Here is an 18124-nt window from a genome sequence, read left to right on the forward strand (position 1 = left end):
TGTTTCAGTGTGTGTAAAGTTCTTAACAGCTTTATCACCATGTAGGTTCAGGTATCCATCACCGCAGGCAGTACTCAGTTCCCAAGCCACAAGCGTCCTCCTGTTGCCCTTCTTTAGGCACACCCATTCCCTCCCCCATCCCCACCCCAACCTCTGGAAACTGCCCATTTGGCCTCCATTCCTAAACTTGTGTTATTTCAAAAATGTTATGCAAATAGGATCATATTTAGGGGACTGGCTCTTTTTCACTCAGCCTATTTATTGTCCTGCAGATTCATCCAAGTTGTTGCCTGTATCAATAGTTTGTTCCTTTTCTTTGCTGAGGAATATTGCATGGTGTGCATGTAACCAACATTTATTCACTGAAGGATATCTGGACGGACCCCAGTTTCTCCAGAAAGCTGAAATGACAAATAGAGCTGCTGTGAACATTCACACGAAAACTTTGTGAGTGTGTGATCCTACATTTAAATTTTCTCTGGGCAGCTTTTCCATTTTTTAAAATATATACAGCTCTAATCGAAGAAGATCCTTGAGGTCTGTGAGGGATCTGCTTGAGACCCGTGTGTTCTCACATTCTCAGAGTTGGAAATGTTTATACAGGCTCCTGGCTCGGTCTTAAATCACATGAGCCTCACGTCTGTCCGGGAGCACAGTTTCCTGTGCATAGTCTCATCCTCCAGCTTGGCTGCCTTTTTTATTGGGATGTATCTGTTTTAATTCTGTTTAATCAGGTAATGAAGCTGTAAAGAAACAGGAAGCATTAAGACAGTTGTATATAAAACATGCTGAAGGATGGCATCCTAAAATAACCTGGGTGAATAAATATCTCATATTCCGTGCACTTCAGCTTTTGTAGGCTTTGACCCCTTCGGTCTTTGTTCTAAGCCAAAGATTTCCCTATGGTGGTGCATTTCAAGAAGCCCTGAAATGTTTTTCTTCCAGAGGCATCAGGTGTGGAGTTCAGGGCTTAGGTCTGGAGTCAGGCAGCCGGTGTTCCAATGGACATAAACCGCCTGTGGGATTGTGAGCAAGTGTACCAACCTCTTCAAGACTCTTGTTTCTCTCCTGTACAGTGAGGATAATTCTGGCGTCTAATCCACAGGATTAAATGAGACAGTCCATGAGGAGTACTGAGTGCTCAGTACATTTTAGTAGAACCTCCCTCTCCCAATCTCTTGAGAACAAAGCTTCAAAAGCCTTCACTGAAGGTTGTCTGAAGGGGGCTGTGAGGGAAAATTACATCTCTCTGCCCAGAGAAAAACTTCCTGCAAGTCTCCTGTACCGAGATTCTCCCTCAGAGCCAAGCCGCCACTGCCCCCACCGAATTAGCCAGTTGGCCTCCCTCTGTCACCCTCGCCCCCAGATGGGCCCCTTTCTTCCCCAGGTAGCTGTTGAGATTTCGCTGTGTTTCCTCGGCGACTCTGGTCATTCTGCCACCCCTGTCTGGCACCCCACCCCCCAAGATGAAGACTGAGTGCTTGGGCTGCACTCTGCTTTCCTTCTTGTCTTTTCTGTCTCTTCCTATCACGTTTGCTGTTTGGTTGGTCAGACGGATCCACTTGGGTTTCCACAGCAAGGACACAGATGACTTCTCACGGCATCTGGCAGGTGATGCCTGAGCTCCGTGAACAACTTCATGGTTCTTCTCAGCATCCAACCGGAGTGGAGATCCCAGCCCCACTTACGAGCAACGGAGGCCACTTAGTGACCTTCAGGATGAGGACAACTGTCTTCTTTCCTTTGTTTTCAACCCTGGCAATCAGCAGGAACACTGCTCTGACTCTGCTCTGACACATGGCGTTGGCTTTGACAAATATTTGGCTCTGAGAAGCTTCGTCAGTAAGATGAAGAAATTCGTAGTAGCCGGTTTTCCCCTGGACAGAACAGGTCTGCCCACCTGGCTGCTGGAGTTGGATGCAGAGGAGACTCCGCAGCCCTCTGGAAATGTCTCCCCCCTTCTCAGCTAACTTTCCCTCACTCGCTGTGTCACAGAGATCTAACTAAAATAGATCTCCCTATAATTTCTACTGAAAGGTTAAAAAATAAAAGTCCCATTCCTCTTTTGCATAAAACCAATGCAATTGAGAAATGCAAATCATTTGAGGTGATATCACCTCACACCTGTCAGAATGGCCATCAGCAAAAAATCCACAAACAATAAATCCTGGAGAAGATGTGGAGAAAGGGGAACCCTCCTACACTGTTGGTGGGAATGTAAATTGGTGCAGCCACTTTGGAGAATAGTATGGAGGTGCCTTAAGAAACTAAAAAGAGTATGATCTAGCAATCCCACTCTGAAGCATATATCAAAGAAAAACATGGTTCAGAAGAATACATTCATCCCCACGTTCATTGCAGCATTGTTTACAATGGCCAAGACATGGAAGCAACCTAAATGTCCATCAACAGAGGAATGGATAAAGAAGATGTCACACACACACACACACACACACACACGTATATACAATGGAATATTACTTGGCCATTAAAAAGAATGAAATAATGCTATTTGCAGCAACTTGGATGGACTTGGAGATTATCATACTAAGTGAAGTAAGTCAGACAGAGAAGGACAAATATCATATGATGGCACTTCTATGTGAATTCTAAAAAAATGATACAAATGAACTTACTTACAAAATAGAAACAGACTCATAGACTTAAGAGAATTGAGCTTATGGTTGTGGCAAGGGAAGAGTGAGGGGAAGGATAGATTAGGAGATGGTTTGACGTGTGCACACTGGTATATTTAAAATAGATAATTAACAAGGACCTACTCTAAGAAATAAGTAAAATTTTAAAATGAATAAATAAATAATTCAATATTTAAAGATAATGATCAGATCTTCCCAAATCTTCCTTCTTGGTCTTAACATTTCCACTTTCTTCAAATGCTCCTCTTATGATGTGGTTTTTCAAGGTCTCTTGCCTGTGTCATTTTCATCACCCCTCCATATGCTTTGGGGTGTCATCCCCTGAACTGAGCATGTGTGACAAAATATAGTGGGGCAGTTTTCTCCCCTCTCCTGAACTCTTTACTTTCGTTAATGCCGTCAACCAGGATGGCAGCCATGCTCCTTTCAAACTCATCAGTCTTTCCACTACATATCCTGCTGTTAAGAAACATGTCTGCTGTCGTCATCCTGTATTTGCAAGGCCAGCTTTGAGGGACTTCACCTTTCTATTGTGCATCATCATTTGGCCCATTGCACCCTCCTAGTGACAACTTTTTACTACTGACCCTGTCGTTTGGCCTCTTGCGTATCTCTCTCTCAGTGCTGTGTCATTCAGGGATCCAGTCAGCATGTTCTCAAGGCCTCCTAGAGCCATGTGGCACTCCACTATGGGATGTCTTTTTTTTTTTTTTTTTATGTCATCTTGGATCAGTGATGCAGCACTTCTGTGAACCTTTACTTGCTTAGTTACTTATTTATATTTATTTTTTGGCCATGCCATGTGGCATGTGGGATCCTAGTTCCCCAACCAGGGATGGAACCCTGCACCCTCTGCATTGGAAGCACAGAGTCTTAACCACTGGACTGCCAGGGAGGTTCCTACAGATATCTTTTGAATTGACTTTGATCAAAACTCTTTGGATCTAATTGTCCCATACATGATAGATGCCACACTCTTCTCCATGAGGACCCCAGGACACACCTGGTCAGACATCTTGCTGAAATTCACAAGCCCTACACCTGCAGAATTTACTCATTCAACAATGTAGTAACTCTAACTACAGAATAAACCAGGTTAATGTGTCCTGACCTAGTTTTAGAAGATATTTGCTGGGTTTTGGTCATTTCCACTTCCTGCCTGGTAACTGAAACTGCTCTCTGCCAATCTGTAACAGTTCTGCTCTGATCTGTACTATCTATTGGGTGCTCGAACCCCATTTCAGTTGCTTCACTGAGCATCTCTCATCCTGTCCCCTCCTCCTTCATGACTCTGGCCTCATCTAGCCCTTAATACATGACCTAACTCCTCCTGGGTGTGACCCTCACCGGCCAAGCTGTTGGGTCTGGCCTAGACTCCCTATTCTCTACCCTTCCCTAAATTTATTCCAGCCACAGAGGTCTGGGCCTCCTCTGTATATGTGTGTGTGTGTGTGTTTTCTTTGATGGAGGCTTTATTGATGTTCTGCACACAGTGAGAGCCATAACTTATTAGGAAAGATTTTAGGAAATGCTTAGATACAACGTAAAGTTTTTATATACCTAATAAATAATCTGCTGGACTTAACTTATTTATGGCCTCACTGGGTCTTCATTGCTGCGTGCAGGCTTTTCTCTAGTTGTGGTGTGCAGGCTTCTCATTGTGATGGCTTCTCTTGTTTCTGAGCATGGGCTATAGATTTCAGGCTTCAGTAGTTGTGGTACATGGGCTCAGTTGCCCTGTGGCACGTGGCATCTTCCCAGACCCAGAATCAAATCCGTGTCCCCTGCACTGGGAGGCAGATTCTCAACCACTGGACCACCAGGGAAGTCCCTGCTGGAGTTTTGTACAGGCCCTTGTGATCTGTGGGTTTAGGATTCCTTACCTCCACCCCGCCTCCTTTATTAAAACTCAGTACATTTTCTGGGTTTTAGGCTAAATAAGAGAGGGGGACAAGTTTGCCCTCCCACACCTCCATCAGCTGGAGGTCCAGCCCAGGAATAGCACCAACCTGCTTGGCCCAAAAGGCTGGGTAGGTGAAGCCTCTTAGGCAAGAACCATTGTTTCCTTTCAAAGCAGGGGATGGAGGGGTCTGCTGAGAACCAAGATGAGAGGGCCCTCACAACTCCTGATCTCTGCTTCCTCTGCGGCTGCCCTAGCCAGATTTCCTGTTAAAATCAAGCTGACACATAGATGATTACGATAAGAAATGGAAATGCACTTCTGCTGACCCCATGAAAGCCAGTTGGGCTGGCTACCCACACACAGGCTAGACTGAGAACCACTCCAGTAGGCAATGTTTTAAGTACTTTAAAGTGTTTTTCTTTCTTTAACTCCTAGAGTCGATGTGCAGAGGTGAGCAAGTCATAGAGAGATGATGGGAACTGAAGCCATCAGCCAACATTCCTGTCTCCTGCCTTCTTTGTTCTCTGCTACTTCTCCTCAATCCCTAATATTAATATTAAAATGTTAGGAGAAGGGTGGGGACTTTCCTCGTGGTCCACTTGTTAAGAATCTGCCTTCTATTGCTGGGGATGAGGGTTCCATTCCTGGTTGGGGAACTAAGAATGCACAAGACGTGGACCCATGCACCGCAACTAGAGAGCCCGTGTGATGCAAGAAAAAAGCCTACGTACTGCAACAAAAGACCCAGCACAGCCAAAAAAATAAATAAGATAAATAAAATGTTAGGAGAAGGATGGATTTCTAAAGCCCAGAGCTTTAAGAGAACAGGTTGGAAAAATGGTGGCCACTTTGCTCTGGGCCAGGGCTTGGTCTCAGATGCCTGCCATGCAGGAGACCTGGGTTTGATCCCGGGTCAGAAAGATCCCCTGGAAAAGGGGATGGCAACCCACTCCTGTATTCTTGACTGGAGGACTGCATGAACAGAGGAGCCTGGGGGCTACTGTCCTTGAGATCACAAAGTCAGACACAACTGAACTGAAGCGACTTAGTATGCACACAATGATCCAGTCTAAGGAGGTCACTCCCCGTCCACCACCCCTCTGACTTTCCTCCCTCACTGTGCCAGTTTCTATTTCTTTATAACAATCAACACAGTTTGTGGCTATGAATTCACTTTCTTGGGCACTTGGGTTTCATGCCTCTCCAATCAGACTATAAACTCCACCAAGGCAGAAACTAATGTATATCCAGGGATAGGGCAGCCTCCTTTCCAAACCCCTGGTGTGGAGGGCCAGGCCTTTGTCTTTCATGGAGCTTGGCCTGGTGCCTGCTTGGACTGAGAGATGCCACCCTTTCTTCTAGGGCATCATCGATACTTCATCCTGATGGGGCCTGGCCTTGAGCAGAGCGTTCCTGAGACTCCCTCTGGTCTGCAGCTGGCTTAGTGCCTTATTTCCCGCTCTGTGTCCCTCTGTGCTCGTGATCATTTGTGTCCGACCCTTTGAAATCCGTTAGACTGTAGCCCACCAGGCTCCTCTGTCCATGGGATTTCCCAGGCAAGAATACTGCAGTGGGTTGCCATTTCCTTCTCCAAGGGATCTTTCTGGCCCAGGGATCAAAACTTTGTCTCCTGTGTCTCCTGCATTGCAGGCAGATTCCTCACCCATTGAACCATCAAGGAAGCCCTTGTTTTCCCCTGATGTCCATTCAAATACCCGAAAAAGCAAAAATTGGGAATGGATGGCGTTAGCCCCTGGAAGTTCTGGCTTTTCTACTCGTGACTCCAGGTTAGCAGAAGCATTCCTGACACGGACTGCTCCTCAGAAGGGGTCCTGAGTGAGGGCTGTCAGTTAGCATACAGGATGCCCAGTTTCATTTGAGTTTCTAATCAACAATGAATAATGACTGGGAATGTCCCATGCAACATGTGAGACATGCCAAAAAATGACTTGTTGCTTCTGTGAAATTAAAATGTAACTGGAGGGACTTACCTGATGGCCAGTGGCTAAGACTCCTCACTCCCAATCAAGAGGTCTGGGTTCGATTCCTGATCAGGGAACTAGATCCCACATCCTACAACTGAGAGCCAGTTCATTTCAGTCGCTCAGTTGTATCCGACTCTTGGTGACCTCATGGACTGTAGCACGCCAGACTTCCCTGTCCATCGCCAACTCCCGGAGCACGCTCAAACTCATGTCCATCGAGTCGGTGATGCCATCCAACCGTCTCATCCCCTGTCGTCCTCTTTTCCTGCCTTCAACCTTTCCCAGCATCAGGGTCTTTCCTAATAAGTCACTTCTTTGCATCCGGTGGCCAAAGTATTGGAGCTTCAGCTTCAGCATGAGTCCTTCCAATGAATATTCAGGACTGATTTCCTTTGGGATTGACTGGTTTGATCTCCTTGCAGTCCAAGGGACTGTCAAGAATCTTCTCCAACACCATGGCTAAAAGCAACTGAGACTCAGTGCAGCCAAATAAATAATTTAAAAAAATTTTTTAATTAAAAAAAAATGTAACTGGATATCAGGTATTATTATTTCCTGTCTCTGGCAGCCCCACCCTGAGCTCACCAAAGAAGTGATTACCAGGGGCCTCCTGGGAGGCCTGGCCCACTTCCAGCCCAAATCACCTGTCACCTGAGGTGAGAACATATGCATGGGCTGAGGCTGCTGCCCACCCACCCCGTGGGGGATCAGACCTCTTAAACCACCACACACACATTTCCTCCTTCACTTCTGTGGGCTCCCCAGTATCTTCATGGCTGTGCTGGTCTCAGCTTGCCCTCTCCTTAGGGTTGAATCTTGCCTCCTGGTTCGAGGGAATGACATTGGCCTTCTCTGCCCCTCAGGAGCCTAGCTCAGTGTGGAGGCCGGCCATCTGGGGCTAATTTGACACCATGGCCTGTGCACGGCCACCGTACGTGATGACTGTTTGCATTCAGCTGTGCTCCCAGCTCATTCACTCATTTAGCAGAAATTTATGCAGGGCCCCCTTATATCACAGGCATTGTGTTGACTGCATGGGGACTGGGATGAACAATAGACCCATGCCTGGGGAGATGCTTCTTGTGCATTGAATAGATAAATATGAGGTTACCAACAGTGATAGGTGCCAAGAAAGAGCTCCAGAGTGCATGTGCCACAACTGGAGAGCCCCTGTGCTGCAAGTACTGGAGCCCATACACCACAGCTAGAGAGTCCGTGCCTGGCAACCGTCCCCCATGACACAAGAAAGTCCCCGTGTGCCACAGCTAGGACCTGACGCAGCCAAATAAATAAATTAGAAAAAGTTAAATGGTGCAGCATCTAACACGCTGTGACGCACACAAAGTGAAGTCTCTATTTGTTAAAAAAATGCCCATAGCCATGAATCATGATACAACCCTGTCTCCTGTCAGTGGAATGGAGGGGGGCCACCAGCGGGAGATGCAACAGCACTGACCCCTTCACAGTGTCCCACCCTGCCTCCCTTTTGCCCAGCCACCCACCTTTGCAAGGGGCCAGACTGGGGGCTATGAGGACAACACCTGGGTGGGCACAGCATTAGGGGCTTAAGCTCACGAAGACAGCTGATTTACCAGAAGGTCAATTCAGATGGGGCAACCTGGGGCCCAAAGCAGACCCTACCACTGTTGTGATCATTACTCATGTTTGTAATGTTACTACTTTCATATTTGTGCTCCATGGATTAAATGGGCTTTCAAATGCTAACTTATATTTTTTCTTCATAACCAGCCTGTGAAATGGGTTGAGTGGGCATCAGTTCAGTTGAGTTTAGTCACTCAGTCGTGTGCGACTCTTTGTGACCTCATGGACTGTAGCATGCCAGGCCTCTCTGTCCGTCACCAACTCCCAGAGTTTACTCAAACTCATGTCCATTGAGTCGGTGATGCCATCCAACCATCTCATCCACTGTGGTCCCCTTCTCCTCCTGCCTTCAATCTTTCCCAGCATCAGTGAGTCAGTTCTTCGCATTAGGTGGCTAAAGTACTTGAGTTTCAGCTTCAACATCAGTCCTTCCAATGAATATTCAGGACTGATTTCCTTTAGGATGGACTGATTTCCTTTAGGATCTAAAATTTCCTTTAGATCATTTTGGATCTCCTTGAAGTCCAAGGGACTCTCAAGAATCTTCTCCAGCACCACAATTCAAAAGCATCAATTCTTTGGTGCTTAGTTTTCTTTATAGTCCAACTCTCACATCCATACATGACTACTGGAAAAACCATAGCTTTGACTAGATGGACCTTTGTTGACAAAGTAATGTCTCTGCTTTTGAATACGCTATCTAGGTTGGTCATAACTTTTCTTCCAAGGAGCAAGCATCTTTTAATTTCATGGCTGCAGTCACCATCTGCAGTGATTTTTGAAGCCCCCCAAAATAAAGTCTGTCACTGTTTCCACTCTTTCCCCATTTATTTGCCATGAAGTGATGCGACCAGATGCCATGATTAGTTTTCTGAATGTTGAGTTTTAAGCCAAATTTTTCACTCTCCTCTTTCACTTTCATCAAGAGGCTTTTTAGTTCTTTGCTTTCTGCCATAAGGGTGGTGTCATCTGCATGCCTGAGGTTATTGATATTTCTCCTGGCAATCTTGATTCCACCTTGTGCTTCATCCAGCCCAGCATTTCTCATGATGTACTGTGCATATAAGTTAAATAAGCAGGGTGACAATATACAGCCTTGACGTACTTCTTTCCTGATTTGGAACCAGTCTGTTGTTCCATGTCCAGTTCTAACTGTTGCTTCCTGACCTGCATACAGATTTCTCAGGAGGCAGATCAGGTGGTCTGGTATTCCCATCTCTTGAAGAATTTTCCACAGTTGGTGGTGATCCACACATCCAAAGGCTTTGGCATAGTCAATAAAGCAGAAGTAGATGTTTTTCTGGAACTTTCTTGCTTTTTTTGATGATCCAACAGATGTTGGCAATTTGATCTCTGGTTCCTCTGCCTTTTCTAAATCCAGCTTGAACATCTGGAAGTTCACGGTTCACGTACTGTTGGATCCTGTCTTGGAGAATTTTGAGCATTAAATTACTAGCATGTGCTGCTGCTGCTGCAAAGTCGCTTCAGTCGTGTCCGACTCTGTGCAACCCCATAGACGGCAGCCCACCAGGCCCCGCTATCCCTGGGATTCTCCAGGCAAGAACACTGGAGTGGGTTGCCATTTCCTCCTCCAATGCATGAAAGTGAAAAGTGAAAGTGAAGTCACTCAGTCGTGTCCGACTCTTATCGACCCCATGGACTGCAGCCTACCAGGCTCCTCCGTCCATGGGATTTTCCAGGCAAGAGTACTGGAGTGGGGTGCCATTGCCTTCTCCATACTAGCGTGTGAGACGAGTGCAATTGTGTGGTAGTTTGAACATTCTTTGGCATTGCCTTTCTTTGGGATTGGAATGAAAATTGACCTTTTCCCGTCCTGTGGCCACTGCTGAGTTTTCCAATTTGCTGGCATATTGAGTGCAGCAGTTTCACAGCATCATCTTTTAGGATTTGAAATAGCTCAAGTGGAATCCCATCACCTCCACTAGCTTTGTTTGTAGTGATTCCTAAGGCCCACTTGATTTTGCATTCCAGGATGTCTTGCTGTAGGTGAGTGATCACACCATCATGGTTATGTGGGTCATGAAGATCTTTTTTGTATAGTTCTGTGTATTCTTGCCACCTCTTCTTAATGTCTTCTGCTTCTGTTAGGTCTATATCATTTCTGTCCTTTATTGAGCCCATCTTTGCATAAAATGTTCCCTTGGTATCTCTAATTTTCTTGAAGAGATCTCTAGTCTTTTCCATTTTATTGTTTTCCTTTATTTCTTTGCATTGATCGCTGAGGAAGGCTTTCTTATCTCTCCTTGCTATTCTTTGGAACTCTGCATTCAAATGGGTATATCTTTCCTTTTTTCCTTCACTTCTCTTCTTTTCACAGCTATTTGTAAGACCTCCTCAGACAGCCATTTTGCTTTTTTGCATTTCTATTTCTTGGGGATGTTCTTGATCTCCGTCTCCTGTACAATGTCATGAAACTCTGTCTCCTGTACAATGTCCGTAGTTCTTCAGGCACTCTGTCTATCAGATCTAATCCCTTGAATCTATTTCTCACTTCCACTGTATAATGGTAAGGAATTTGATTTAGGTCCTACCTGAATGGTCTAGTGGTTTTTCCTACTTTCTTCAATTGAAGTCTAAATTTGGCAATAAGGAGTTCATGATCTGAGACACAGTCAGCTCCTGGTCTTGTTTTTGCTGACTGTATAAAGCTTCTTATTTTTGGCTGTGAAGAATATAATCAATCTGATTTTGGTATTGACCATCTGGTGATGTCCATGTGTAGAGTCATCTCTTGTCTTGTTGGAAGAGGGTGTTTGCTATGATGAATGCGTTCTCTTGGCAAAACTTTATTAGCCTTTGCCCTGCTTCATTCTGTATTCCAAGGCCAAATTTGCCTGTTACTCCAGGTGTTTCTTGACTTTCCTACTTTTGCATTCCAGTCCCCTATAATGAAAAGAACATCTTTTTTGGGTGTTAGTTCTAGAAGGTCTTGTAGGTCTTCATAGAACCGTTCAGCTTCTTCAGCATTACTGGTTGGGGCATAGACTTGGATTACTGTGATATTGAATGGTTTGCCTTGGAAACAAACAGAGATCATTCTGTCATTGAGATTGCATCCAAGTACTGCATTTTGGACTCTTTTGTTGACTGTGTGCCTCCAGTGTGAGTGGGCATACTATTCCCATTTTATAGTAAGAGAAAGTGAGCCTCAAAACACTAACCCTACTGAGCTACAGAGAAAGGACTGGAAACCCAGGCTTCTGTTCTGTGTATTAGTACATGTCTGTGAGGTAACTTTCAAATCTGGCCAACATGGGCTTAGGCCCACACGTTAACTGGCCAAGGTTAATTAATCAGACCTCCAGTCACAGGCCAGTCACAGGTCACGGCTGGGGCAAATGACTGATATCTTATTTCCTATGACTGTAGTCATGAAACAGATGGGGGCTTGGTTCTCCTGGGTGCCCGTGGCCCTCTGACATCCTTGTTACCTGTCTCTTCCTCCCACACCCACCCCAGCTTCTCAGAAAAACCACTTCCTGAAGTGTAGCCCACCAGGCAGCTTTTTCAGGTGGCTAGTGAATTGCAGTGATTTGGATCTGTGACGTTTCTGGTATTGAAGGCAGCAGCACAGCGTGTAGGCAGCATCCTGTCCTCCTGAGAAGAGGGAGAAGAGAGCAGTGCTGTGGGAGCAACAGGTCCCCGGGTGAGCTCGTCCTGCTTGGTGGGCACTCCTGGGGTCTCCATCCTTGGCAATGTGGGAGTCAGTTTCTTGATTATTTACCAAGGAGTTAAAATAGTTATGTGAAATCTTTTTTTTTTTTTTTTCTGATTAAGGAAACCACTAAGAACCAGAGGAAGGAACAGGAAGATATGTGGGGGGCCACACACATATAGAAAGTCAGCTGATTGCCTATTTTTAAAAAGGTGAAATAGAGAAAAATTCCTTTACACCTTTTGATTAATTAATTAGACTGCATTGGGTTTCAGTTGCTGCCTTCGGGATCTTCATTTTGGTGCACGGATTCTCTAGTTGTGGCGTGCAGGCTTCAGTAGCTGTGGCACTCAGGCTTAGCAGCTCTGTAGCGTGTTCTTATTTCCCTGACCAGGAATGGAACCCTTGTCCTCTGAATTGCAAGGCGGATTCTTGAGCACTGGACCACCAGGGAAGTCCCTCCTTTTATACATTTTTAACTTTGATTAAGACATTCAAACTTTACAAATGAAAACTAAGGGGCATGACTATCTTTTCAAGGAATGAAATAAATGATGGAGAATATATGCTTCAGTTCTTATCTCACAGCCAAGGCACAAGAGAAAAGGAAGAGATTTCCATGAGAACTAGAAGGAGTGGTTCCCCTGGAAAGAGAGTGAGAGTGAGACAGACAAACCCATGGAGAATGGTGAGGGAGGCTCTCCCATGAAGACCCCCAAGTCCTGTGAAGAACCAGCCCCGTGTCGCCTTGACTCTGGGCCTTAGCCAGGTCACCCTGCTGTGCTGCCTGGGTCGGGGTAGGGGATGGGTACAGGAGTTGTTTTATTTTGTTATTATTGTTTTAAAAATATTTATTTACTTGACTATACCAGGTCTTAGTTGCAGCATGTGAGATCTTAGATTTTAGTTGCAACATGCAGAATCTTTACTTGTGGGCATACAGGCTGTTAATTGCCTCGTGTGGGATCTAGTTCCCTGACCAGGGAACAAACCTGGGCCCCCTGCAATGGAAGCATGAAATCTTAGCCACCGGACCGCTAGGGAAGTCCCTACAACAGCCATTTCAAATGGTTTCCAACACCCTGATACATTCACATGATTTAAAAACTAAAAGGGACACAGTTTATACTGAAAACTATAAAACTGCTGAGAGAAAGTAAAGAAGACAAATAAATGGAGAGATATGCCATGTTCATGGGCCAGACACTCAGTATTGTTAGGTCATCAGTTCTCCTCAAATTGATTTCCATGAATTTCAATGAAATTCCAATAAAATTTTTGGGAGGCTTCTTTTTGGGTTGAAATTGAGAAGTTGATTTTAAAACTATATGGAAGGATGAAGGGTTTAGAATAGTCCAAATAACTGAAAAGGAAGAGAAATGTTTGAGGAGTAACACTACCTGACTTTAGGATGTATTTTAAAGCTACAGAAATCAAAACTGGATGGTACTGCATAAAGGTAAACCCATAGATCAGTGGAATAGACTCCAGACTCCAGAATATATGTGCTCACTATGGACAACTGCTTTTCAGCAGAAGTTCAAGGAGAATTAGCAGGACAAAAGATAGTCTTTTCAACAAACAATGCCAGAACAATTGGACATCCATATGCAAACAAAAAAAGAGAGAGAGAGAACTTTGATCCACGTCTTGTATCATGTACAAAAGTTAACTCAAAATAGATAATAGATTGAAATGTAAAAATATAGGGGAAAAATTTTTGAGACTTTGGTAGGCAAAGATATTTTAGACTTGACACCAAAAGGAAATCTGATCCATTTAGACATCGTACATTAGATGTGATCCATAAAAGGAAAAATGGATAAATTTGGCTTCAGTCCTAAAAACGTAAAGCTTCTGCTTATCGAAAGATACCATTAAGAAGATAAAAGACAGGATGAGATGGTTCAATGGCATCACCGACGCAATGGACGTGAGTTTGAGACAGCTCCGGGAGTTGCTGATGGATAGGGAAGCCTGGCATGCTGCAGTCCATGGGATCAGACACAATTGAGCGACTGAACTGAAGAAGATAAAAAAAACATGCCACAAGCTAGGAGAAAATATTTGCAAATCCCATAATTGATAAAAGACTTGTATCCAGAATATATAAAGAATTCTAAAAGCACAACACTAAGAAAACAAACAACCTAACTAATAATAGAGCAAAAGATTTTAATAGACCCATTAAGTAACAAATAAGTACAAAAAAATATGTTCAATATCGTTAGTCATTAGGAAAATGCAAGTTAAAACCATAATAAGAAAGCACTATGCTCCCCATGTGGCTCAGTGGTAAAGAATCCGCCTGCCAGTGCAGGAGACTTGACCCAATCCCTGGGTCAGGAAGATCCCCTGGAAGAGGAAATGTCAACCCACTCCAGTATTCTTCCCTGGAATATTCCATGGACAGAGGAGCCTGGCGGGCTATAGTCCATGGGTTCACAAAGAGTTGGACATGACTGAGAGCATGCACATACACATGCTCCCTATTAGAATGGCTAATTTGGAAAGGTTGACCTGCCACTGTTAGTGAGGATGTGAAGCAAGTAGGACTCTCACACGCTCCTGATGGGAATGTAAAATGGTGTAATCAGCGTGCGAAACAGTTTGGCAGTGTTTACCATAAAGCCTAGGCATTCCGCTTCTAGCTATTTACTCAAGTGAAATGAAAGGATGTGTCCAGATAAAGGCTTGTTTATAGCAGCTCTATCTGTGTGAGGTCAAAACTGGAAACAACCCACATGTCCATAAGTGGGTGAATAAACAAACTGGTATTTTCATGCAATGAAAGGTTACTCGGCAATAAAAAAAAAAAAAAAAAAAGTGAAGTATTGATTATGTTGATTGAAAGAAGATAACCCCCCCCAAAAAAAAACAATAAAAAAGTACATACTATCTGAGTCCATTTATATACATATTTGAGTTAGCTCTTTGTCTATGATGGGAGTTGCAAATATTTTTTCCAGTTTGTAGTTTTTGTCTTGGCTGAACTCTTTTGGAAGGATGGTGGGCAAAGCACAACTTTAATTCATAGAGTATAATTTGCCAACATTTCATATTATGACTTCTGGATTTTAAATCATAATTAAACCAGCCTTTGCCCAAGGCATGAGGAATTCTTTTATGTTTTCTTCTAGAACTTGTATGTTTCATTTGTACCTTCAGATTGGTCTATTTGGAATTTATTCTGCTGCGTAGTGTACACTGTAGGATATAGTTTTTCTACTTTTTTAAAAAACAGTAACGCATTTGTTGAAATAAAGCTTTATTTTCTGTTGGTGTGTTCTAAAAGTACTAGCATTGTATATGAAACAATGACTAATTTTTGGACGTTTACTTTGGAACTTAGGGCCATGGGGTGGGACAATTATCACTCTTGCTTGAATGTCACTTTGAGAGGCAGAAGTTGCTTACTCTACAGTAGGTAAAAGTCACCTTTGACACCAACATTTATTTTATTACTCATGACGTTTCCTTTCTTTTCCTGCCAAATTAAAGTTTGGTAGATGGGTGGGGGTGATTTCCAATAGGTTGCCAAAGAAGGCAGTTTATAGCGGGGAGTGGAAAATACAAAACAACAACAACCAAGAAAAAAAAATAGAAAAAAAAAAATCCTTTCTGCACGCATTGCCCTCTGACAGCTGTTATCAAAACATCCAGATTTACATGTGACAGTATTCCAGAGTACCTTTTCAGAAAGTAGCACTGTGACCCCCCAAGGCAATGATACTCTCTTTCCGACCATACAATTAACTTGTCCTCTTTCAGCCAATCAGCCACTTTACTAGTGTTTTTTGATCATTTACTAGGCAACAGGCACTGGGCCTGCCACCATGGAGCCAGCGGTCTGCTTGGGGAGGAGAGAAACAGGGTAAAAGTGTCTGAGAAAGGAAGGCGAGGGGGCCCAGAGGAAGGGCAGCTCAGTGTGGGGAAGACAGGGGAGGATGCTGAAGGATTGATGCCTCGACTGAGTTATGATGAATGGGTAGGAATTCGTCAGAAAAGGAGAGGGGAAAGGGTACCAGAGCATTGGCAAAGTCACAGACATGTGATGTGTTCTGGGAACTATAAATTTCAGCAACCAGAGGGCAGGGCAAGGAAGGAAGAAGTGAGAGACCAGGCTGGAGAGGTAAGCAAGGGCTGGGCCGTGAAGGATGGGAAACGGACTTTCTCTGGAGGGCAATGGGGGGAGGGCATTACAGGGACTCCCTGACAAACCTGTAATTCAAAAAAAAAGTCAGTCCTCTCCACTCCATGCCCGTGTCAGGAAAGGACTTTCTCTGGAGGGCAATGGGGGGGGGGGGCATTACAGGGACTCCCTGACAAACCTGTAATTCAAAAAAAAAGTCAGTCCTCTCCACTCCATGCCCGTGTCAGGAAAGGCAGGAGGTCCAGACTTGGGCTGTGTGAGAAGAGACCCCTTGGAGGGGCCAGAGGAAAAGCAGAGAGATATGCTGAGTGTGTGGGGAGAGAAGCCCTTTGTGGGAAGGTTGGAGAAAGGGAGGGAGGAACCTCTCAGGCTGCCATGAGAAGGGGGCCCCCAGACCCAGTGGAGACACAAAGAGGGTCAGGAGCGCTGAGGCAAATGTCACTCATGCCTCCCCCCGACCCCAAACAAACTGAACAAAGCAGCTGCGCTCAGTGGCCCCTCAGGAAGGCCAGTCATTTCCTGAGGAGATATGAGGCCGCCCAGGCATTGTTCCCGGTTTCCAGCATGGCTGCCATTACCTGACCAGCGCCTCGGCCAGTGTGTCCGCAGTGCCTGGAGAGGCTCCCAATCGTGGTCTCTGCTTTTCACAGGGCAGGTCTCTCAACTGCGACTCCAGAGAAGTGTCTTCTGCCCCCCGGGGCATGGCCCCAAAGCAGAAGTAACCGCCAAAGTCTCCGCTCCTCTCAGGATGCAGCTGAGGTGGACCCAGCGGGGCATGATGTGGCTCGGAGCCCTGCTGACCCTTCTGCTCTGTGAGTTCCCACTCTTGCTCAACATCACTTAAGCTTCTTGAGAAGGGAAGCTCATGAAATCAATGTATTTCTCCTGTCTTTTCCAGGTTCAAGCCTCAAAGGTCAAGAAAACTGTAAGTCGTGAGATTCCCATCTAGCTTCATTACCTCTTTCTGTGACTCTTTCTGCTTGTTGGGATTGGTGGGTGAAGAGAGGAGTGATTAGAAAGTGAGTGATTCCACAATTTGTTTTTTGTTGTTGTTGTTCTACCATAAATTTCTTTCTTTTTTTATTTTTAAGATTTATTTGTTACTTATTTCATTTTAGTTTTTGGCTGTGGGGGGTCTTATCGATGCACTCAGGGTTTTCTAGCTGTGGCAAGTGGAGATTCCTCTCTAGTTACGGTGCACGGCGGGCTTCTCATTGTGGTGGCTTCTTTTGTAGCCCACAGGCTCAGTTACTCCTCAGCACGTGGGATCTCCCAGATCAGGAATCGCACTGCTGTCCCTCGCATTGCAAGGTGGATTCTTAACCACTGGACCATTAGGGAAGCCCTCTACCATAGCATATCTATTTTTCATATCCCCAATTGTTTTTATTAAAAAATGAGATACAATCAACTTGTTAGATTCATGAAGTCAGAACAGAGTTTAAATTGTCGTTATGACTTCTCTCCTAAATGATCTAAAACAGATTAGATATCATCTCCCATCTATCCATGAGGCTATGATATCTAACATACCTGCAAATTATCTGCAAAATACCTGTAATATTTTGTTCTGGGGCACGAGAAGCGGGTTTTTGCCTGACTTTGAAATCTGGCTTTGAAATCTAGGGCTGATTTGAATCATTAAGATAAGCAGGTTTTGTTGTGCTTCATCTGGGACCGAGTGAAGTAAGGGACTGGGCGGGGTCTGGGGACTGAATAGAGGCAGAGCTCACAGAATGAGATCCCCTTGTCAGAGGTCACTTCAGTTGGCAGAAGCAGGGTGACTGGGTTGCTGCTTGGAGATGCCTTATGTGCGTGGTGCTGTTTGCTGAGCCCCGGCTGGGAGCAGTCACTCGCGTGGGGAGGGCTCAGGAGGCCAATCTGGCAGGTCTCCTGCCATAGCCCAAGTGCTTCGAAGGATGTTTGATCCCCATGGCAACCCACAGAATCAGGATGTCCATTAGCTTCATAATTAGACTAATTGACCGATGGAATCTCTGACCCTCAGAGGAACTTGTCCAAAAAGAGCCGGTTAGAACATCAGCAATAGAACCTCCCGTTCTCGAAACCTGATTGTCTGGAGTCTGGAGCCACAGGCTTGACTCAAATCTTTAAAGCTACTGTTACTCTGTCTCTTGGAGCCTTTTT

At 44.8% G+C, this 18124-nt stretch overlaps 1 protein-coding gene across 11 annotated transcripts in view; it reads left to right on the top strand.

Annotated features, from left to right (window-relative positions):
• Positions 1–18124, top strand: part of PECAM1 (platelet and endothelial cell adhesion molecule 1) — a 109097-nt gene that overhangs the window by 29924 nt on the left and 61049 nt on the right. For 6 of the 11 annotated variants that reach the window (XM_086356912.1, XM_086356907.1, XM_086356917.1 and 3 more), the window contains exons 1-3: positions 15922–15955; positions 16627–16788; positions 16875–16901. In XM_086356912.1, coding sequence (XP_086213038.1) covers positions 16725–16788; positions 16875–16901 — 91 coding nt within the window. In that variant the 5' untranslated portion in view covers positions 15922–15955; positions 16627–16724. Of the gene's footprint in view, positions 1–15921; positions 15956–16531; positions 16789–16874; positions 16902–18124 lie in introns of those variants that run through there. The other 5 variants (XM_086356913.1, XM_086356908.1, XM_086356911.1 and 2 more) reach the window with 2 other exon arrangements.

Source organism: Bos grunniens, chromosome 19, assembly GCF_055505025.1.
Source record: "Bos grunniens cultivar Pamir isolate PY7600 chromosome 19, Bosgru_T2T1.0, whole genome shotgun sequence".
Lineage (NCBI taxonomy): Eukaryota > Metazoa > Chordata > Mammalia > Artiodactyla > Bovidae > Bos > Bos grunniens.